The following is a 23,547-nucleotide window of genomic DNA, read 5'->3' as shown; positions in this document are numbered from 1 at the left end:
ATGGGCGCCGCTCGGTGCCGCCCGCGCGGGTGCCTCCGTGCTGCTGGCCCTGCGTGGGCGCCAGCAGCCGCCCCCCGCCTCCGTGGAGAGGAGCCGTCAGGAGTCACACAGACCTGAGCGGAGGCAGTTGTCAGGGGCGTAGGCAGCTCCAGCGGCGCCTGAGCGAGACAAGTGTGCCTGTTTTTTCTACAGAGTACAGTTGACCAAAAGCGAGCCAGCCATCATGAGAGCAATGGCTTTGCCGGGCGCATTCACCTCTTGCCAGATCTCTTACAGCAAAGCCATTCCTCCTCCACTTCCTCCACCTCCTCCTCCCCATCTTCCAGCCAGCCGACACCCACCATGTCCCCACAGACACCCCAGGACAAGCTCACTGCTAATGAGGTAGGTCTTGCCCACGCTGGCTGCTCTCCTAGGTTAGACCTGCTGCCTGGTAGGGAGTGTGCAGCGCAGAACTCCCGCGTCCCTCCCCTGCCTTCCCCACCCGCTTTCTTCTGTCACCTCCTCTCCTCCCACCCCCAAGTAACATGGTTCAGATCTGCATACAAATCCCATAACTGGATCAGTCTCCCCCACACCTGCAGCTCACTTCCCTGGTCTCAAGGTCAGTGTAGTTGCATGGCTTTCTGTGTTCAGTTTACTTTCCAAAAGTCTAAATAAAGTGATTGCTGTGTTCTCCGATCCATTATGTATTTGACATGAAACTCTTAGTCATTTGTGGGATCTTCTTTATTTTTATCCAATAAATAAAGCAGAAGCAGCTGGGAAAGCAGACTTGGCCTCACCTGGGCAAGCTTGCCACCTGAGGGGTCCAGACGCTACACCCCTTAACCCCCCTGTCCTGCAGACAGGCTGGCTGGCTTCCTGTGGGGTGGCATCGTTTATGTGTTTCCACCAGCCCTGTTAAAGGATTTCTTCCCTTTGACATTACCATCACTCAGAGTTTAAGAAGAGGTCAAGTGTTTTTTGGGGAAACCTAAACATGTAGGGTTTTAAGCAGGAAGGTCTGAGTGTGCTTTTCATGGGAAGCCTGGAGTGGGCCTCGGGGCTTGGCTGTGGCGCTCAGTCGGGTGCTGGGTGAGCTTCGCTCTTCGGGACAGGCCGCGCCCCTCCCCCTGCCGTGATGGAGTGCACCGCGAGCACCTGTTACTGAGCTAAACCTGATTTGATTTCTTGGGAGGTTTGATTTAAATGCATTTGTCTAAGACTTGAAGGAGGTCAGAGGTGGCAGGTCGCTTCTGCCAGTCTTGTCGCTGTGAACCTGTAACTGCTGGCCCGCCTACCTGCTTCTGTTTTGGTTCCCTTGTTAGAGAGAATCAGAATGACTCCCCCCCTCCCCCCCGCCCCCCTCCAGGGGAGCAGGGGCAAGTCGACTGCTTCCAAAGCAGGCTCGGCCCCAGACTGGGCATCGGCTGGGTTCGCCGCTGGTCGTGGGACAAGAGCAGGCAGCCCGCGGGGGCAGCTGTGCCAGCTGAGAGCCGAGGGGGGTTGGCTTCTGGACAGGCGATGAGCTGCCCGTGGAGGGAGGTGGGACGGACGCCAGCCCTGGAGCAGACGGTTCTGTCTCCTCCGCCTGCACACGTCCTCCTTATACTCATTTCAGTTTGCTCCGTTTTGCTCTGCTGCACAGTATTTACTACACCCCTTAACCCACTAAACTGGCAAGTTTATATTTCTGTTTGTTTTGTTTTTAATTGTCATTACATTTTCACTTAACAATTTGTTTCACTTTCCTTGTGTTTTTTCTCTGAAGTTACATTATTAACCAAAACACTAGTGCTCCTGAAAGAGCGAGGGAGGCGGCTTCCCCGCCGTGGCGCGCTCCCTCGGAGCCGTGTGCCGGTCTGATGGTGACCCTCTGATGGGGCCGCCGGCGCTCCCCTTGCTTTCTGGCAAGAGGCTCACTTTACAATAAGTAACATAAAGTTAAGATTTGCCAGGATTCCAACATAGATTAATTGGACTTTTTTGGACAGGAAAGTAAATTCAGAAATTGAATTGAGATCAAGACATTTCAAACCTCCTTTAGGAGGTTTCGTTATTATTTGTTTTAAACTACTAGGAGCTTGAAGTGTAGATGTGATGCGCAGCGTGCAGCGTTCCTGGCCTGTGAGCAGTGCTCCTGGGAGGGCCCACACGTGCTCTGCAGTGTGTGCGTGCACCCAGGCCCCTCAGGCGACTGCGGAGGGTGATGCAGGAGGAGCAGGCCTGGCTGTGGGAACAGTGCAGCTTCGGAGTGGGTTGGAATGTTTTAATGTTTTAATGTTTGCCTTTTTCATTGTATTAATAAAATTGAAATTTGCATTGCAGACTCAGTCCGCTAGTAGCACACTCCAGAAACACAAATCCTCCTCCTCCTTTACACCTTTTATAGACCCCCGATTACTGCAGATCTCTCCATCTAGTGGGACAACAGTGACTTCTGTGGGTGAGTAAAGTAGCAGCAAGCAAGCACCTGACACAGGACGTGGCCCTTTGCGTTGCTCGGGTGCCGCGGGCACACCCCTCCGCTTGCATTGCCTTATTTGCAGTGAGCTGCGTAGTTGATTTCCTTTTTCCCTATTCATTTCCGACAAACTTCTGTTCCCGGACAAAGGCTCAGTTATGGCCACGAATGTTTCCTCGGCGAGGGGGCGGGGGCAGGCACAGCATTGGCATGTGCAGAAAATAATTCCCAGTGTACTGTGTTGCAGTGGGATTTTCCTGTGATGGAATGAGGCCGGAAGCCATAAGGCAAGATCCTACCCGGAAGGGCTCAGTGGTCAATGTGAATCCCACCAACACTAGGCCACAGAGCGACACCCCAGAGATCCGCAAATACAAGAAGAGGTTTAACTCTGAGATCCTGTGTGCTGCCTTGTGGGGTAGGTAGCCTCCTGCCATGCTGGCCCTTGCATTGTGGTTCTGAATGGAGCCTGGTCTTTTAGGGAAGGGCAGTGGTGTCGTTTGGGGATTTTTTGAAGAGCTGCTCAGGACGAGACGGCAGGTGCCTGTGGTCCCATCCCTGCGGCTTCCGGGCAGCGGGCGGTGCTGGGCTCGAGGCCGGCTGTCCAGCCACCAGATATTGGGAAGAACGGCTCATCTCCATTTCTTCATGGAAAGAAGCAAAGTGAAAGACAGGAAGATGCTGGGTTTGGTTCATATTTGTGGGGAAAATGGAGAAATTTGTCGAATTCTTTTCTTTAGGTGTTTCACTTAAGCTTGTTTTCCTTGCTGTCTGTGCTGTGGACCTGACGCTTTAGAAGTAGGTGCCACTGGCAGGGCCGCTGGCTGTGGGGCCGCCTTCCCTGACCCCTGCAGTGTAGGTGACCGCATGCAGACCGGCCTTGGGGAGGGGCCGTGCACAGACTCTCCCCCACACTCTGTACCGCCCTCTCTGCCGTCGCTCTGCCCTTCCTCACTGCTCTGCTCCCAGCTCCTCTGTGTGTGTTCTCCTCCCTTGAACGTCAGCTCTGCTGTCTGTGACAGGGACCCTGCTTCTACTCGGGAAAGTTTCTTACTCCCTGGACACTGCGAGTACGTCCCTGGGACACGGTTCACTCATGGTGGGGTCCAGCACATTCTCCTCGTGCGGGTTCCTGGCGTGTCGTCTGCGCTCTCCACAGGGGCTGGTCCGCTCTCCTCACCCTGCCCCTAGCAATTAAGGCTGCCATGAAGCCCCCACATTCACTTCTGACCCGCAAGGAGCCCCTCGTCCCGTCTGTGAAGAGGGCCCTGCATTTGATAACCTTCCTCCCACCCGGCTCCTCCCTCACACGCTGCTCAGCCTCCTCCGGGGTCTGGAGGGCTTATCCTCCGCCTGTTGCAGACACACCTGCTTTCTCTGGACTTTGGTCCTTGTCACTACTGAGTGTTTTAAAGCCCCTAATGATCATAAGAACGTTTCTTTAGTAGCTGCCAGGTAAAGGAAACAAGCCACTCGGGGTAATGGGGCTCAGGTGACTGCAGCCGAGGGCGTCGGCACCCACGGCCCTGAGCCGAGGCCACTCCGGGGCTGGGCCATCACCTCTGCTCCTAGCACAGGCCATCGGGGCGTTCACGTCATCAAAAAGGATTATGTTACTTCCAGTGCAAAAGTGTTAAATATGTTAATTTTTAGAAATTGACATTGTTTTTATCTATAATGCTTCTACACTGACTTTATATTCCTCTAATGTCCTGCCAAGTGCTGGGCCCCATTCTGTGTGCCGTTAACTTATTTTTTTTTTTAACTGAAATCCTTATTTTTCCTAACTAACTTCTTCGATACCTCTGAGAAAAATAGGAGTGACTTGAGCCAATGTTTTTAAAAGTGAAGTGGGACTTTCCTTTATCGCTGAGTGAAAAGAAAAGACTGGGCCGTGCCTTAGAGTGGAAACGGGCCTGCGAGCCGGTGTGTTCGAGTTGCTCAGTGGCTGGGTCAGCAGGGAGGGCTTCCTTAACCTGCAGTGATGGCTCCTGTGACTGTGAAGTTCAAGTCGGCCTCGTAGAGACGCGGGCCGAAGAGCCCAAGCACCTGTGAGAGGTGGACTCGGAATGTTTCTCTGCAGCAGAAATCACAGCATTTCTGTCCTGCTGACCATTGTTGGATGCCTTTGCTTTTTTGTACCTTCAGGGAAAGGGCTGGAGGATAAATTGCCGCATATTTATTATGTTTTTTTATAAGGCAGTCTTCCCCTTCACAGTCAAGATTATTTTAACACATTTTTTTAACATGATTGTTTCCATCCTTACATTCAGAATGAACTAGAGGCCCAATGCATGAAATTTGCACACAGGTAGGGTCCCTAGGCCTGGCTGGTGATCAGGGCCAATTGGGGCCTTCCGGCTGCCAGCTGGGGCCTCTCTTCCCTGGCTGCAGGCTTCCAGCCTGGGCCTTCCTTCGTTCTCTGCCACCTCCTGGTGGTCAGCACATGTCATAGCGAGCAGTCGAACTCCTGATCTCCCAGTCCAACTCCTAAGAAGACACTTTGCATATTAGCCTTTTCTGTATATAGATTATCTGCAGCTAACTGTATGTTATTGCACTTACCATGGAATTTAAAGGAATTTAAATCACGTGTTGTGCAGCTCTTAGCCACTCTCCCAGTAGCCTACGCCAGGTTCCTCTGACTGCGCTCACAGTTCCTAGCACCGCGCGCCTCTGAACAGTTAGCAAACGTTTAATTTCACCCAGCAGCCAGAGGTTTAAACTGTATTTATGGGAAATCATTGCAGCATGTGAGCTCACTGTCTCCTAGGCCCCTCGTCTCCCAGGGGTGGTCTCCCAGTGACTGGCGTGTCCCTTTGGCGCTGGCTCTCGACACTTGGCGCAGTGCTGGGAAGTGTGTGCTGGTGACCTGGAAGGTGGGGTGCGAGGGCCAACCCAGCTGCAGTTCTGTGTGTGTGAAAAGATGTTTCAGCGTTATCTTTTATTTCATTATTTTTTCTTACTGTAAAATTGTGATTGCTATTTGAACACTATTTTTGGAAACCACAAATGATAGCTTTCACAAGGCTCATGTTTTGGGTGGTTATTACCAGATCTTGGACGTAGATCAGTGGTTCTCAACCTTCTGGCCCTTTAAATACAGTTCCTCATGTTGTGACTCAACCATAAAATTATTTTCGTTGCTACTTCATAACTGTCATGTTGCTACTGTTATGAATCGTCATGTAAATATCTGATATGCAGGATGGTTTTAGGCGACCCCTGTGAAAGGGTCGTTCGACCGCCAAAGGGGTCACGACCCACAGGTTGAGAACCGCTGATGTAGATGCTTTTAGGTACTTGATATTGAAGGTTGACCAGGAAAATGCTGGAATATTGTGAAATGAAGTGAAACCTTTGGAACGGACCTGTCCGACGGCAGTTCTGTCGGTTAATGTTTTGTTTTTTCTGCTGCAAATATTTTTAAAGCTGCTTAGAATCACCTCATTTAGGTGGGAAGGGAAACACTGAGAACAACGTCCAAATGAGCTTCACTTTGATTCTCGGCAAAGCAGGCTCCGGGGAGCGGAGCAGGCCGTCCAGTCTCCTGTGGTAACCTGTGCTAGGTGGACAGCAGTTCTTCCAGCACTGAGTCGCTGGGAGCCTGCTGGGAGGGTGAGCAGACAGAGAGCCGGGAGCCTGTCGGGAGGGTGAGCAGGGAGCCGGGAGCCTGCCGGGAGGGTGAGCAGACAGGGAGCCGGGAGCCTGCCGGGAGGGTGAGCAGACAGGGAGCCGGGAGCCTGCCGGGAGGGTGAGCAGACAGGGAGCCGGGAGCCTGCCGGGAGGGTGAGCAGACAGGGAGCCGGGAGCCTGCCGGGAGGGTGAGCAGACAGAGAGCCGGGAGCCTGCCGGGAGGGTGAGCAGACAGGGAGCCGGGAGCCTGCCGGGAGAGTGAGCAGACAGGGAGCCGGGAGCCTGCCGGGAGGGTGAGCAGACAGGGAGCCGGGAGCCTGCCGGGAGGGTGAGCAGACAGGGAGCCGGGAGCCTGCCGGGAGGGTGAGCAGACAGGGAGCCGGGAGCCTGCCGGGAGAGTGAGCAGACAGGGAGCCGGGAGCCTGCCGGGAGGATGAGCAGACAGGGAGCCGGGAGCCTGCCGGGAGGGTGAGCAGACAGGGAGCCGGGAGCCTGCCGGGAGAGTGAGCAGACAGGGAGCCGGGAGCCTGCCGGGAGAGTGAGCAGACAGGGAGCCGGGAGCCTGCCGGGAGGGTGAGCAGACAGGGAGCCGGGAGCCTGCCGGGAGGGTGAGCAGACAGGGAGCCGGGAGCCTGCCGGGAGGATGAGCAGACAGGGAGCCGGGAGCCTGCCGGGAGAGTGAGCAGACAGGGAGCCGGGAGCCTGCCGGGAGAGTGAGCAGACAGGGAGCCGGGAGCCTGCCGGGAGGGTGAGCAGACAGGGAGCCGGGAGCCTGCCGGGAGGGTGAGCAGACAGGGAGCCGGGAGCCTGCTGGGAGGATGAGCAGACAGGGAGCCGGGAGCCTGCTGGGAGGGTGAGCAGGCAGGGAGCCGGGAGGGAGTATTGCTCATGTGAAGATTTCTGGGAGTCGGGAGCCTATGTGTGTGTGTAACAAAATGTGAACCATGGGGTTCAAGAAATACATACTTTGCTCTGTATCATTTCATCCACCTGGAAATACTTCCTGAGCAAAGACTTCCTGAAGGCGCAGATACCTGATTTCAGGTCTCAGTGATTGTATTTCCCAGTTTAGGGAATTAGTGCAGACGTGTGTGCCCAGGCTCCTGGGACTATCGGTGACCTCTGCTCCGTGTTCAAAGTTCGTTCAGACCCAGGAAGAAAGTGCACTTGGGGAGGCAGTGGCTCAGGGGCAGGTGTGACTGCTCGCCGAGGCTGTGGTGGAGGCCGTTGAAGTACAGTCTGGCTCGAAGAGGACTTGGGAGGGAGGAGTTGGGTGCACAGTCACGGGGAAGGGCAGGGTGCTGCACCCCCAGGCATCGTCTTGGGGAAAACAGGGAAGGAGGAGATGGAGTTAGGAGTTAGTGGTTCACGGGTGCTGCTCCAGCGGCCACACAACAAGGGGTGTGTGGAAATGAGGGGGACTGGCTACAGCAGGTGGGGGTGGGGGCTGAGAAGCAGGGGCGGAGGGCAAGTGCAGCTTCTTTCTTTCTTGGTGATGATGGGGAGTGTCAGTGAGAGCAGCGGTCGCCAGCCTTTCGGACCTCACGGACCACCGGTTGGTGACCGCTGTGGAAGAGAACCTCAGCCTGATGACCGAAGCCAGACGACTGAAGGGCTGTGTGCGTGCGGCCCTCTCAATGGAAATAGAGAAGGAAATGTGCGCTCAGGAAGTGAGGCGAAGGCTGGCTCAGTGTCTGAGTGTGGCGAGTGCCTCTAATACCAAGGAGAAGTGAGCGCAGGCAGTCTGGGGAGCTGGGCGAGGAGAGCTGGCGGATGTGGAGGAGAGCCGGTGCGGCTCGCTCACTTTCCCCTCACAGCCTTTTCTCTATCTGAGTAAATACTCCCCATCACTGACTCCTCACCTGTGACTGCCAAGCATTCCTTTCTGTGGGTGAGTGAGGAAACCACTCTGCCAGCCGGGTGGCGCCCTCTCCGTGCCCCCAGCCTGCCTGCCAGCACAGTGTAACCCAGGCCTATCTGTGTCCTTGAAACAGGAGTGAATTTGTTAGTGGGAACAGAAAGTGGCCTGATGCTGCTGGACAGAAGTGGCCAAGGGAAGGTATACCCTCTGATCAACCGGAGACGATTTCAGCAAATGGATGTCCTCGAAGGCTTAAATGTTTTGGTGACAATATCTGGTAAGTACTTGCTCAGGAAAGCAGGGTTGTAGCACTGTTTCAAACAGCACCTCCTAGCACTGACCTTTAGCTACCTCATCTTCTGAAGTAACGGCTGCATGAAATGAGATACAGCCAGATCAGGTGTGACTCGCACACCCTCACCCCAGGTGCACCCTAACCCCGGGTGCACCCTAACCCCGGGTGCACCCTAACACCGGGTGCACTCTAACCCCGGGTGCACCCTAACCTTGGGTGCTCCCTAACCCCAGGTGCACTCTAACACCTGGTGCATCCTAACCCTGGTGCACTCTAACCCCAGGTGCACCCTACCCCCGGGTGCACCCTACCCCCATTCCTCTGAGGAGCAGCATTGGGAAGCACGGCATCCCCGGGCATGGACGCCCCCACAACCCACACTGCCCTGCGGCTCCTTGGCGTAGGTCTGTGCCGCTTCCACCCGGGCTACTCTTCATGCAGAGGCACTGCTCCTGCCACAATAGTAAAAGCAACGTGTTTTTCTTCCATCAGTTAACACCATAAGTTTCTTTTCAGAAAGAGCACCTTTTTTAGTATAAATTATGTAGTAAATGTTCATTACTGAAAGTGACAAACTACTGCAGAAAAGCAAGTAGAAGTAAAACCTAAAATCATCCAAAGATAAGGTGTATTAACCTTTCGGTTTTTAACTTCCAGTCTTTTCAGCATAGACACACTCAAAATATAACTTACGGGGGGAAATCTATGTAAAAATGGTTATGCAATGTTTCAAAACATCCAGAGGATAAAAATAAGAAAATAGGATACCCATATCCTGACTAGCTGGTTTTAGTAGAAGTTAAAACACACTCTTGTCCATGCAATTAGCATGCCCTCTGCCTCCCGCCTCCCACGGGAACCACTGTCTTGTGTGCCCTCCATTCCTGTGTCCAAACCTTGTAGCCTGCTCTTCCCATCATTGAACGTTCTCCATGATCCCGGGCCTTACAGACCCAGTGCTTCTCTGCGTAGCTGTGCTAACATTCACTCGCCTTCTGTTGTACGTCTTTCCGTCCACCCTTTTCCCCTCATGTATGCGTGTTTCACAAATGTCTTTGTAGCTTATCTGTGAGCATGCATACTCATGTTTCATAGATTGTAATTTCCTAATAACTTGTATTGGTGCAGGGATCAAAGAGGATGCAAAATTATGACTTTCTTTTTTTTAAATATATTTTTATTGATTTCAATATTAATGATGAGAGAGAACCATTGATCGGCTGCCTCCTGCACACCCCCCACTGGGGATCGAGCCTGCAAACCTGGCACGTGCCCTTGACCAGAATTGAAGCTGGGACCCTTCAGTCTGCAGGCCGATGCTCTATCCACTGAGCCAAACCAGCTAGGGCAAAATTATGACTTTCAATAGGTCTTAGTTTTGATTTAGTTATCTGCTAACTCAATCTTGTTGTGTTTGTTTATATGTAACAGATTTCTTGCAGTTATTTTAGTTTTCAAATAGGCTTTTGGTTGTAAGTAAAGGTGTTTGTTGAAATGCAGAAATGTCACCATCCCACTTAAGTGAGAAAACAGTCATTAAGAACTTGAGTGCTGGTGGGGAGTGGGTTCTGAAACGGGAGGTACGCAAATCTGCGCGTAGAAGAGGCTGAGACTTCACTCTGCTCTGTGCCAGACGGTTCATGGAGGGCGATGATCAGCTGGTGCCAATGATAATTTTTTGGTCTAATTTTCCATATTCTTTATTAGCAGCTTTTAATGGTTTTCACAATCATAAAAGTAATACATGTCAACTGTAGAAGCTTCAAAAACAGGAACACTTAGAAAGCATAGATGTTACTCCTGTCTTTGGCATAACTGTTGTTAACATTTTGTATTTTCTTCTCTTTTCTATAAATATATCTCACAATATGGGGATAAAACACTTTACATAAAACTATGTGGTCTTTGTTTCATCATATTCAATATTCTCCCAAATTCTTCAAAATTTAAAAAGTATAAGACATAGGACAGAAAGTGCACAGATGCTGAGCCTACAGCTCAGTGATGTCAGTTAGAACCCACACAGCCCGCGCTGGCGAGAGAGCAGCCACACCCAGACCCTCCCTCGTGCAGCCTGTCAGTCACAGACGGAAACATGCTCCTGATTTTAACACCTTCGATTGATGTTGCCTTCATTGAACTGAAGTCATATTAATGGTAAAGCCATAAGTAGTATTCTGTGTCTGGCCACTTTAAGTCCATAGTTTATATTGGGGTGCACTCTTGTGTTGTGCATTCTGGGTTCCGACAGTGCATAATTACCCACCATAACAGTGTCATACAGACTATTCTCACTGCCCTGAAAAGCTCCTGGCTCCACCTGCTCGCCCCTCTGCCCACGCCCCTGCAACAGCTGATCTTTCTTACTGTCTCGCCCTTGCCTTTTTCAGAAGGTGACAGTTGGAATCACAGCATGTAGCCTTTCAGACTGTTTAGTTTCAAATTTCCAACAGCTTTTGCAAATATATAGGAAAGAAGTTGACTTTAAAAAAACACATTTTTTATTGATTTTGGAGAGTGAGGGGGAGAGAGAGAAACAGCAATCAGTTGCCTCCTGCACACCCCCACCTGGGATTGAGCCCGCAACCCAGGCATCTGCCCTGACAGGGAATCCAGCCAGTGACCTCTCGGTCCATGGGCGACATTCCAACCAGCTGAGCCACCCGGCCAGGGCTTGCCTGGATTTTTATCATGAGATGGTGCTGGGTTTTGTCAAATGCTTCTGTGTGTGTGTGGTTTATAGCGGTGTTTGTTCCTCTCTGTTCCTGTGGGTGACCATGTCACACTCATTCTGCTGTTGATAGACACTTGAGTTGCTTCCTCTGTGGGGCTGTTACAAACAGTGTTCATGTATGTGGGAGCTCATATACACACATGTATATGAGGAGAGAAATGACTGGATCATAGCAATGTTTATCCTACTTTCATAGATAACGCCGAGCTTATCAAAGTGGTTCTAACAAATTTCTACACTAGTTACTGAAGTTTTTAGTTTTCCACATATCTCCTGCTTTCAGTATTATTGCTCGTTTTAGTTCTAGACACGGATAGGTGTATGCCTTTGTGCCTCGTTATGTCTAATGTGCATTCACTATTGACTTTTGAGAGCAGTACCTCTGTATGTATCTATTAGATGACTTCTGCCCTGCCCAGTCTTTCCATTGGGTTATGTCTTCCAGTTGATTTACAAGAGTTCTTTACAAATTCTGGATGCTGTGGCACACATCTCCAATTTGTAGGTAGCCTTCTGTGGATGAAGTCCCCGTTGGTGATTTATTGAACCCTGTGCTGCCTAATGGGAAGTAATAGCTATGCTGGAGGGTTTTGAGAATCAGATAACATGATATACATGAAAGCATCTTACTAGCTCTGTTGATTATTTGTTGTGAAAGTGTTTGTACTACTTTGTGGTTTATTGACACTGTTCGTCTACATAAGTATGAGTTCTTTTTAAAATCTTCCTTTTAACTCAGGCGATACCTGGTGATAATTCTTGGGTTGCAGAGTCCCCCTGAAGACCCTGAATTGAATTTCTAGTAAAACTACTGCAACATGACTCCTTTAGGGAGACAGTATTTATTGTTTATGGAAGTTTCTTTTGGTTACTGTTGTTATTGCTGAAGATATCTACTTTTTTATTTGTTTCGCTAGGCAAAAAGGACAAGTTGCGTGTCTACTATTTGTCCTGGTTGAGGAATAAAATCCTTCACAATGATCCAGAAGTGGAGAAGAAGCAGGGATGGACCACCGTGGGCGATTTGGAAGGCTGTGTGCACTATAAAGTGGGTGAGTCCCAGCGGGCCGTGGGCTTGTTTTCCAGCGTTTCATTGGCGCTTCACTTAGAGCCCACGTGTTCATAAAGCCCTCGTTGTAACTTGTTCTTGAGACGCAGCTCATTACTGTGACGGTAAGGCACCTTCCCTCCTGGAGACTCGGCGGACGCAGGGGCACCTCTGAGCAGGCACACTGCCCCCTGCGACGCAGCACGTCCGAGGGAGGGGCTCGCCCTTCCTCTTTGACAGGCCACACTCTGCCCTGTGAGATGTGTTCACATGAACTCCAGGGAAGTCAGTCGACTTGGAGGACTGAGGGCCAAGGACTCCGGGTCCTGGGCATCTGGTGGGACCTGCTCGAGTTTGACAACGGCCGTGCTTGGCATTTTGAATTAAGTCCACTGTGCAAGCTCCTGCGCTCTTAACTAGGAAATGAATCTGGCCAGTCGGTGTCTCCTGGCAACTCGGTTTTTTCTTTTTGGCATGCATGCTGTGGTTCTATGCAGTAACACCTCACAAAAACAAAACAAAAAAACCGTTTTCTTTGTGTATAAAAAAATCAAAATACCAGTATGGATGTTGGAAATAGAGGGGAAATCATGGTGCTGAGTCAAATTGAAGTTTTATGGGAGAGAGGATCTACTATCATACCTCATTCGAAAGGGGAGCTTGAGAAGATCCAGTGTCTGTCAGCCTTATTGTCAGCATAAGGGGCCTGCAAGCATTGGCTTCTGCTTGTGTGCTTCCTTTGGTTCCGTGTTTATGAAGCGCGTGCTACTGGCCGTTCTCTGCTGCCAGGATGCCACCGTGGCTGGCATTGTCTTCTTGCTTACGTGAGCTGTCCGCAGTCGCAGTTCCTGGCCAGTGATGGTCACAGCACTCGCCAGCATTCGAACGATTCTGAGTGATACCAGACAGTGCTGGTGTCTCTGGGCATAGACCTTGGGATTGGGATTTTCTGGGTTGTGTTTATGTGAAACATTTTTGTTTGTTGAGGTGTAACTAAACTCATCCAAGTCTAAACTTAATGAAACAGCTCCCAAGAGCTGAACTGTTTATGATAGACTATCCTGCAGGGGGCACTAGAGGCGGCCGTGTGGAGGGAATGGGTTTTCATCAGAACAAGCAGAGCCCTCTTGTGGCTTATTCCCACGGTATCGCAAGCGTTTTCTGGAGGTAAGGTTGCGTGAGGCGTCACTTATTTGAATGGTGGCAAGATGGCATTGAACAGGGAGAGGCATCAGGTTGGCAAGCCTGACTCTCATGTGCAAAGGAAGAGACCATTGACAAAGGGACTGGGGTCTGCCCAGACCAGTGCATGCCTGTGCTCAGGGCTCTCGGGGGTTTGTTTCAGCAGAGTCACCCCTGCAAGGTCAAAACAGCGGTTACGGGGGCATTCGATATGTGTGTGTGTACACGTACCTCTGTTTCTGTGTGTAGATCATTGAAGAGACGTTGTCTTTACTACCGCTCTTATGTACAGAACTTTAGGTGGGATCCTAGCAATCAATGCCTCTCTAGGGCTGGCGTGGTTGGGAATGGTACTTGGTTTCATACACAAACAGAGAATCCAGCCTCCGCCAGGGGGTGTTTTGGTACAGACTCCTGTGCCTCGGCCTCGTGCTGTGATTGAGGGATTCTTGATGGATTAGTCTCATCACTGTCCTTTCCAAGTGCTACTGAGCCCTTGACTTCGGGGGGTACGCCTGGCATTGCCCCGGATAATTAAATACTTGCAATATAAGATTAGGAGCAAGTGAGGGTACTCAGTGGTAGTAACCAGCGAATTGAACAGCCTGAATCACGCACAAAAGAACTTGTAAAGGAAACTGAGGCTTGATCTCACTCAGCATTTTCCTCCTGTCGGTTTGGATGACCCAAAAGAAGTCATCGTTATAAAGTTTGCAGAAGACAGCCCAAAGAATTTAGAGTTCCATGTTGATACTGACTTGTGTTCTCATTTGTTTTTTTTTCAGTAAAATATGAAAGAATCAAATTTCTCGTAATTGCTTTGAAGAGTTCAGTGGAAGTGTATGCATGGGCACCCAAGCCATACCACAAGTTTATGGCCTTTAAGGTAACAACATCGAGTGCACTTAAAAGTAACATTAGTCATGCACGCTGCAACCAACAAGTTTAAAAACCGGGAACAGTTAACACTGATGGTGTAAAAGCTGTCACTAATAGTGTAAAAGCTGTCACTGATGGTGTAAAAGCTGTCACTGATGGTGTAAAAGCTGTCACTGATGGTGTGAAAGCTGTCACTAATAGTGTAAAAGCTGTCACTAATGGTGTAAAGCTGTTACTGATAGTGTAAAAGCTGTTACTGATAGTATAAAAGCTGTCACTAATGGTGTAAAAGCTGTCACTGATGGTGTAAAAGCTGTCACTGATAGTATAAAAGCTGTCACTAATAGTGTAAAAGCTGTCACTGATAGTATAAAAGCTGTCACTAATGGTGTAAAGCTGTCACTAATGGTGTAAAACTGTCACTGATAGTATAAAAGCTGTCACTAATGGTGTAAAAGCTGTCACTGATGGTGTAAAAGCTGTCACTGATGGTGTAAAAGCTGTCACTGATGGTATAAAAGCTGTCACTAATGGTGTAAAAGCTGTCACTGATGGTGTAAAAGCTGTCACTGATAGTATAAAAGCTGTCACTGATGGTGTAAAAGCTGTCACTGATAGTATAAAAGCTGTCACTAATGGTGTAAAGCTGTCACTGATGGTGTAAAAGCTGTCACTGATAGTATAAAAGCTGTCACTAATGGTGTAAAGCTGTCACTAATGGTGTAAAGCTGTCACTGATAGTATAAAAGCTGTCACTGATGGTGTAAAAGCTGTCACTGATAGTATAAAAGCTGTCACTAATGGTGTAAAGCTGTTACTAATGGTGTAAAACTGTCACTGATAGTATAAAAGCTGTCACTGATGGTGTAAAAGCTGTCACTGATGGTGTAAAAGCTGTCACTGATGGTGTAAAAGCTGTCACTGATGGTATAAAAGCTGTCACTAATGGTGTAAAAGCTGTCACTGATGGTGTAAAAGCTGTCACTGATAGTATAAAAGCTGTCACTGATGGTGTAAAAGCTGTCACTGATAGTATAAAAGCTGTCACTAATGGTGTAAAGCTGTCACTGATGGTGTAAAAGCTGTCACTGATAGTATAAAAGCTGTCACTAATGGTGTAAAGCTGTCACTAATGGTGTAAAGCTGTCACTGATAGTATAAAAGCTGTCACTGATGGTATAAAAGCTATCACTGATGGTGTAAAAGCTGTCACTGATGGTGTAAAAGCTGTCACTGATGGTGTGAAAGCTGTCACCGATGGTGTGAAAGCTGTCACCGATGGTGTAAAAGCTGTCACCGATGGTGTAAAAGCTGTCACTGATAGTGTCTAACTTCCCACGAGAGCGGCCGTCTCTAACGTCAAGCCTCGCTCTGCTCTCCAGGCCCCAGTGTGGGGTGGAGAGCGGGCGCCGTGCAGACCTGGTCGCGTGCCAGTGTGGCAGCAGGAGGCGGCAGAGGGACACCGCCTCCACTGACCTTCCACTGTCCTCAGGGATGTGTCTCATGTAGATAACAGGACAGTACCCAACAATAGCAGCTGTAAGGTGTATTTATTCAACAGCGTACTGCTTAAAAATTGTTACAGCCCTAGCTGGGGCCTCAGTGGTTAGAGCATCAGCCCAAGAATTGAAGGGTCCCAGGTTCATTTCTGGTCAAGGGCACATACCTCAGTTGTAGGCTTGATCCCCAGCCCCAATGGTGGTGTGTGTGGGAGGCAGCCAATCCATGTATTTCTCTCTGTGTGTCTCTCTCCCCTCCCTTCCACTCTCTCTAAAAAAATCAATGGGAAAAATATGCTTGTGTGAGTATTAACAAGAATTTAAAAAATAAAATTAAGTTACAGAAATTCTTAATGACACCAGGAATGAATAGTATAGTATTACACCCTAAATAGAAAAGTAGCTTAAATGTGTAATATACCATTTTTGTTTAATGAAAAAATTGTAGAAAAGTATTTTTATTTTATATGGGTATTTTTGATATTTTAAAAATAACTTTAGAGTTTGCACTAGATATAAGTTTATGAAATTTTTAATTAAAATAATAGTACTGTCTGTGACATTAGATATTGTAAATACCTAACTTAACACATTGCGGACGGATCACGAGAATTCTCGCTTCACATTATACAGTGTTTTATGAAGTATACTTTAAAAAGATATTACCTTGTAAGGACTTATAATAAATAACTTCAAAATGCAATGGGTATTTAATTTTAAAGCGTGCCTTTAACATTTATGTAAAACGTTTTTTGTACTCCTTCAATAGAAACTTATCTGGCCACTGGGTGAAGCTAGCAATAAAACTACTGGTACACAATGTGTTAATAATATTATTTCTAATATTAGACACAAAACCTTAAGCATAGCCTCTGTGGCTGTTTAGTGTAGGGTGAGAATTTAAGAATTTTTCATCCAAAATGACTCTATTTATTTAAAAAAAATAGTTTTGATAGATTTTATTCAGGGTAAATCACCTTTAATTACTAGGGAAATTGACATATTTAGATTACTTATTGCTTGATTCCCAGGAGAGCTGGCTAAATGGGGTTATCATATTGCTTAAAAAATAAATCTACAGCCCTAACTGGTTTGGCTCAGTGGATAGAGCGTCGGCCTGCAGACTGAAAGGTCCCAGGTTTGATTCCTGTTAAGGGCACATGCCCAGGTTGTGGGCTCACTCCCCAGTAGGGGGCATGCGGGAGGCAGCAGATCAATGATTCTCTTTCATCATTGATATTTCTCTCTCTTTCTTTCTCTCTCTCTGTCTCTCTCCCTCCCTCTCTGAAATTTATAAAAATATATTTAATAAATAAATAAATAAATAAATATACATATTATTGAATGAAAGTAATTGGTTATGAAATTACAATGATCTGAGATCGGTTCTTAATACATTCTCTGTGTTACAGGCACTGTACTAGTTGCTTTGAGTATCTTATTTAAACCTGTCTTGGGAGCTGTAGGTGCTGCTCTCATTGCAGAGCTAGGCCTCCGGGCCCATGTGTTGGTTAGAGGGGAAAGTCGCAGTCCTGGCAAAGCCGCGGTGCCCGCAGGGCTCTCTGCCCTGCCCCGCTGGAGCAGGAGGGGCTGCAGAGCCTGCGGACGGACAGGGACAGGGAGTGAGAACTCTGGGCCTGGGGAGGGAGAAGTTGGGGCGTGGCTTCCGGAAGATGTGTTTTCTAGGTTTGCGTGCTGAATGACAGGCTTTGTGGAAGCGTGTGTGGCTGTGGCCTGGCAGGCGGCCCGGCACCGCAGGGCGTGCTGGCGGCCCGCCGGGCCTCACGGCTCCCCCCGCCTGTTTGTGCTGCAGTCGTTCGCGGACCTGGCGCACCGGCCGCTGCTGGTGGACCTCACGGTGGAGGAGGGCCAGAGGCTGAAGGTGATCTACGGGTCGTGCGCCGGCTTCCATGCCGTGGACGTGGATTCGGGATCCGTCTATGACATTTACCTGCCGACACACGTAAGGAAGAGCCCCCTCTGGGGGTGGCTGCTTGGCTCCACCCTGACTCTACTCTGCTTAGGGCGCTCGCGGCAGGGACTCCTTCCCTGGCGGGGGGTGAGTATTTAGGTGGCGTGCGGGCCACAGCGGGCGCTCGGGGCACGCGGGCCCTGCCCGGCTCTGCAGCCCTGCTGGGACCCCCGGCCCTGCGGGGACCCTCGGCCCTGCTGCGACCCTCGGCCCTGCGGGGACCCTCGGCCCTGCTGTGACCCTCGGCCCTGCGGGGACCCTCGGCCCTGCGGGGACCCTCGGCCCTGCGGGGACCCTCGGCCCTGCGGGGACCCTCAGCCCTGCGGGGACCCTCGGCCCTGCGGGGACCCTCGGCCCTGCTGTGACCCTCGGCCCTGCGGGGACCCTCGGCCCTGCGGGGACCCTCAGCCCTGCGGGGACCCTCGGCCCTGCGGGGACCCTCAGCCCGGCTGGGACGAGCAGCGGGCGGGGGCGGGCAGTCGCTGGTGGTCAGAAGACCCCTGGGGGGAAGTGCTGTGGGGATCCTTTCTTAAATGGCGCCCACAGTCCTCATGTGTCCCGGAACTCTAGGGCAGGGGTCCTCAAACTACGGCCACATGCAAATACAAATATTGTATTTGTTCCCGTTTTTTTGTGTGTTTTTTTTTATTTCAAAATAAGATATGTGCAGTGTGCATAGGGATTTGTTCAGTTTTTTTAAACTATGGTCGGGCCCTCCAGCGGTCTGAGGGACGGCGAACTGGCCGCTGTTGTTTGAGGACCCCGGCCCTGGCGCACAGGGCCTGAGAAAGGTGGACTGGGCTGGAGGTGGCAGGGTCCCACGTGTGACCCAGGGGCGGGTTTGCCGCCGGGAGGGTGCGCCCGTGCTCCTCGGAGACAGCCTCCAGCCCTTCCGCCGGGACGGCCGCGGCCAGAGCCTCTGCCCGTGTCCCCGCAGATCCAGTGCAGCATCAAGCCCCACGCCATCATCATCCTGCCCAACACGGACGGCATGGAGCTGCTGGTGTGCTACGAGGACGAGGGCGTCTACGTCAACACGTACGGCCGCATCACCAAGGACGTGGTGCTGCAGTGGGGCGAGATGCCCACCTCCGTCGGTGCGTGGCGCTGGGGGGCGTGGCGCTGGGGGGTGGTGCTCGGGGAGGCAGTGACCGGCCATGGGAGGAGAGCTTTTCTTGGAAATTGCATGTGTTTGTCAGCAGAGTGGTTGGTGTGCACAGTGGGGAGTTAGACTGTAGACCAGGGGACTATTATAGAACAAAATCTAAATAATTATTTAACACATTTTAAACTCTTGTTGTTGACAGTCCTTCATTTAATCCTAGGCCATTCAGGGGAAGTGGGACTTGTCGCCCGTGGCCCAGTCGCGCCAGGAGCACAGCCTCTGTTCTGGAACGTTCACGCCCAGGCAGGGGCAGGGGCTGGCGTTCTCCTGGCTTTCAGCCTCAGGCTGCTGGGCTTTGCTGCAGTGGAGGCCTTCGTCCTGCCTCCCTCGGGCGGGTGCATGGAAATGCAGCCTTAGGCCAACACCTCAGTGGTCCTCAAGCCTCAAGACATGGGAACAAATAGATTCAACCACTGATTCAAGTGACAGGCTCTCAGGATAGGCCGGAAGCTGGCAAAGGCAGAGGTCCTGAAAGCAAAGCTCTTAAATGCTAGTCATTTAGGGCGTGTGTGTGTGTGTGTGTGTGTGTGCGCGCGTGTGTGTGCGTGTGCGTGCGTGTGCGTGTGCATTTATTACATAAGCAGCACCTTTTAAAGGCTGTTTCTTATCTTGAACAATATGTGTCTGCCGCCCCAAAGCTTATATCCGATCCAATCAGACGATGGGCTGGGGCGAGAAGGCCATAGAGATCCGGTCTGTGGAGACGGGCCACCTGGACGGCGTGTTCATGCACAAAAGGGCCCAGAGACTGAAATTCCTGTGTGAGCGCAACGACAAGGTACCCGCGTTCTCGCTGTGTCCTGCCGCAGTGGCTGTTGTCTTGTGGGGTTCGCAGCTTTCCCTAGGGTTCTGATAGATTCCCACTGCATGCAGCAGCTTTTCCGGAGTGGATGTGCAGCCACGTTTACAAGCCTCTCCCCCACGAGCCCCAGGGCACCGAGCCTTCCTTTCCACGGCGGGCCACATCCTGCTTTCTCCCCTGACCAGCTTTGGAACGGGCAGACATGGCCAGGGCGTGGGCCCACCGGCCTGCCTTGGGAAGGACAGCAAGGCGGGCGGATCTCCCCAGGCCCAGCCTTCTCTGCTGTTCCCTCCGGAAAGCACCCGGCACCCGCGGCAGCCAGTCCTCAGCCTGAGGAGTGCGTCTTCACACTGATGGGCGAAGGGCGTCCCAGCGACAGCCTGTGGCTGGCTCCTCAGGGAAGGGGGAGTTTGGATGGGACAGAAGCTGTCGGCCCTCAGCGGCCCTCGCACCCCCCTTCCCCCCTTTGCCTGCAACCTGAAAGGCCATCTCCCAAATGTTTACCTGGAGAACCCACACTGCCTCAGGCCCTCCCGGGATCTGCAGCTTTGTGCTTGTATTTCCCGCGTGTGTTTAATGTGGCTGTAAGTTTGAGCTTCTTTGAACTTCCGTTAAACAGTTTTATCACTCATGATGGCATATCCTCAAAGTTTATAAAAGGTACAAAAGTAAGTAACTATAGAGTCATGAAATAACTAGTACATTTTAGCTTAATTTTTTAAAAGAGAAAAACAGGTTGCTGAGGAGTCCTCCCACATTGTCCATTGAGCTTTCTCTTTTTTCAATCAAATGTGAGCGTTTATTCCAATAATGCCAGCACCGGGGCATCCAGGAAAATCTGCTCTACTCCTTCCCATAGCAGCCACTTATATCGGGTGGAAGGACAGAGGTCACATGGGAAAGCAGGTGTTACAGGCATGGGCAGTGGGCAGGGTATAGTGGTTACAGGCCAGGCAGCTGGGGGTCAAGAAAGGCAGGCGCTTCCGGGACCAGGGTGTTTCGGCAACAAGGCCGTTATCTTCCGTGACAACAGGCAGGTCTCCGAAAGGAGATGGACTGCCTGCGTTCCTAGGTTTCCTTCCGTGTCCGGGCCCACGGCTCTCAGCCAGGTTAGCATGTGCTTCTCCTCCTCACTGAGGGACTCCAGCCACACAGGGAGCTCTCCCTGGGGCCTTGAGACGCCCACGACCCATGAATCCCACCCGGGCTAGTGTTCTCCGTGGGAGCCGCACCCTGTGCTGTTTCCTGGCAACTCAGAAATGGGTGACGTCATGGCGCTTTCCAAGCACAGGTGTGCTTAGACGCGTGCGCAGTGGAGGTGGACGAAAGAGCCCAGTTTCAGGAACACCCTTTTTTCCTTCAACGTTCTCACAGTATGTCTGCGTACAAGGAGTTGTTTGCCTGACCCCCTTCCTAGTTTAATACACATTGGCTGCAGATGGCCACTCCTGGTAAATGAAGCATTGGCGTCCTTCCGGCTTCCTGTAGCAGGAGCCCTGGGGTCCGCCCCTCACGTGGGCGGGCGGCGGGCGGTGCCCTGCGGCCTGGAGCCCCACGGGGTCTGCTGCTGACCACCCCTCTCTCCCACAGGTGTTCTTTGCTTCTGTGCGGTCGGGCGGCAGCAGCCAGGTGTACTTCATGACGCTGGGCAGGACCTCCCTCCTGAGCTGGTAGAGCCGTGGCCCGACCGCCGCCGCCTTCAGACCCGAGGGCTTGGAAGCTCAGCCGGAGCGCCGCGTGCCCAGCAGCAGGACGTGCGCAGACCCCCGGCTCTCCTCCTCCTTCCTGCTCTCCCTACCAGTTTGTCCCCAATCTTTTTTAAATTTTTTTTCTTTAAAAAATAAATCAGGCTGCAATGCAGCTGGTGCTGTTCAGACTCTACCATCAGGTGCTATAGTGTTTGGGGTCGAGCATCAGACCGGCAAGCAAACACCTTTCCTCCGGCCAGAATCCCTTGGAGTGACTGCGGGTCTGCGGGCGGCGGCGCCAGGCGGGCCGGGTGGCCAGTGGGGTCTCAGTGAGCAGCTGCAGAAGCGAGAGCAGATTTGCTAGAGTAACATTAACAGTGTATTTAATTGACCTTTCTTTTTGTAATGTGACAATATGTGGACGAAGAAGGGCAGGTTTAAGAAGTTAATATTTATAAAATGTGAAAGACAGTTACTAGATAACTTTTGTGGGGGGTCTGGGAGGCGGGTAGGGGGTGAAGGGGTCCCATTTTGTTTCTTTGCATATTTTGTTTGTTTCACCGAGAGCTCAGTCATTTTTCTGTGTGCCAGGTTTTGCCTAAATCATGTGCAGATGGTTCTTAAAAAGAAAAAGGAAATGTGTGCATCGTGTCGTGGCCAGAACTTCGCTGTGTGACAGTATCAGCACTGCCTCCGCTCGAGGGCTAATTTCTGTTTAAACCTAGATGTGCGACAGGTTTTACCACAGCCTGCACTTGCAGAGGAAAAAAATGTTTTCAACCACATGTTTATTTTTTTTTCCTACCTCATTGTTTTTAATGCATTAAGAGGTGGTTTAGTTTCTGTGTTTTTGGAGGAAAACATGAATGCTTAATTTAATCTTAATACCAGAACTATCAGGGTAAAGTCTGACTGTATGTGGGCACAGGTATCAGCGGCGCCGCGGCTGTCCCAAGACCAGCGCCCCCACCCCGTGCAGGCGGGCGGGTGGCAGACAGGCGTCGTCTGCGACAGGCACACCGACTCCGGTGCTGCAGGAGCCTCCAGGTGGGGGTTAGCCTTTCTGAAACGCAATGTGCTGACACTGGTTCAAGAACGTAGTAATCCTGCTTGTGCATGAGACGTACAGTCCTGGGTTCCGGGCGTAATGGCAGGTCCTGGCTCCTCCTGTTCTCTCATCCTGTTGTTCTCTGTCTTTTAAACCAACTTTACTTCATGAACATGTTCGTGGCATTTGTGATAATGTCTTGGTTAATCTTTTGTTCCTGGCTCCCTGTCACTGTTCCTCTGAGGATGTCATCGGAGAAGAGCCACGCTCAGCCGTAGTCCTGCCCCCGTGGTGCTGCCGTGGGGCCGCCTGGGGCCGCCCGCACCGCAGGCATTTCGTAGGCTGCGGAGCTAACCCACCGGCACTCTCGGGTTTGAGTTGAACAGAATTGAATTCCTTGCTGGGCTTCAGGTACCGAACTCAGCTGGCCACTTGTCCCTGCAGGTGGGTTGGTGTGTGCCCTCCGGGGCCGACTGTCACTGCCTGGGCCTTGTCAGCCAGACTGTTGCTACAGCTTGAAGCAGGTGCCCAATTGGGTTTCTCCATAAAAGATTGTGAGCTGTTAAAATTGCATTCTTCTAGAGAAGGGATGATTTTGTTCCTTTAAAGGGTTATTCACAGAAGTGCCAAGGTGGCAAAATGACAAAAGAAAGCAGTATTATGATGCTCCCGTGAAGTGCGGGACCGGAGGGTGGTGCCGGCGGTCAGCCTGCGAGGTCAGCGTCCCGTGTGCGGCAGTGTCCCCTTCGTTCTCGGGCACGTGTTGTGTTGGAGAGAATGTTTACAAAAAGGGGTTTGCTACACTAACGTGCATCACATATTTATCGATTATTTTTAATTGACTTTTTTAATGAGTTATTTAGGTTTCTGCCCTAGTTGTAGTTCACTTTTGGTGATTCATAATCCCTAATTTTGCCAGTTATCAGTGTGCTAAACGGTAACGCGCCTGACTGACCACAGCGGATTCGCCAGCCGCACAGCTGCACGGTGGGGCCAGGCGCAGCCTTCTCTTCCGTGCTAACTTCTGTGAATTATGAAAATTACTGTTGTTCCCCCCATTTTTTCTATTAAATAAAGTAAAAATGACACCTATTTGTGGCATGAGTTTCAGATGTATTCTGTTCTTTCAGAATGTTTCCTTCCCGCACCGCCCCTTGCACAGCGGGCTGCCCAGGGTCCCCAGCATGGGCTGGGAAAGTCGCAAACATTTGTTCAAGATCCGGAAGAAAATTGGTCGTGAGCTCTCAAGCACCATGTTTTTGGAGACAAAAAGGAGGGAGGCTGGTCCTTCG

General features: G+C 51.0%; 1 protein-coding gene across 50 annotated transcripts in view; it reads left to right on the top strand.

The window, feature by feature from the left end:
• The window catches only part of MAP4K4 (mitogen-activated protein kinase kinase kinase kinase 4), a 198,409-nt gene extending 175,062 nt beyond the window's left edge, over positions 1-23,347 (top strand). For 39 of the 50 annotated variants that reach the window (XM_059658876.1, XM_059658888.1, XM_059658877.1 and 36 more), the window contains 10 exons: positions 193-384; positions 2,311-2,428; positions 2,694-2,864; positions 8,077-8,220; positions 11,890-12,024; positions 13,988-14,088; positions 17,394-17,543; positions 18,490-18,649; positions 19,356-19,495; positions 21,110-23,347. In XM_059658876.1, the coding sequence (XP_059514859.1) occupies positions 193-384; positions 2,311-2,428; positions 2,694-2,864; positions 8,077-8,220; positions 11,890-12,024; positions 13,988-14,088; positions 17,394-17,543; positions 18,490-18,649; positions 19,356-19,495; positions 21,110-21,193 (1,395 nt within the window). In that variant the 3' untranslated portion in view covers positions 21,194-23,347. Of the gene's footprint in view, positions 1-192; positions 385-2,310; positions 2,429-2,693; positions 2,865-8,076; positions 8,221-11,889; positions 12,025-13,987; positions 14,089-17,393; positions 17,544-18,489; positions 18,650-19,355; positions 19,496-21,109 lie in introns of those variants that run through there. The other 11 variants (XM_059658901.1, XM_059658910.1, XM_059658925.1 and 8 more) reach the window with 3 other exon arrangements.
• The last annotated feature ends 200 nt before the right edge of the window (positions 23,348-23,547 follow it).

Source organism: Myotis daubentonii, chromosome 12, assembly GCF_963259705.1.
Source record: "Myotis daubentonii chromosome 12, mMyoDau2.1, whole genome shotgun sequence".
Lineage (NCBI taxonomy): Eukaryota > Metazoa > Chordata > Mammalia > Chiroptera > Vespertilionidae > Myotis > Myotis daubentonii.
The sequence above is the reverse complement of the archived record's forward strand: the minus strand, read 5'-3'. Positions and strand labels throughout refer to the sequence as shown.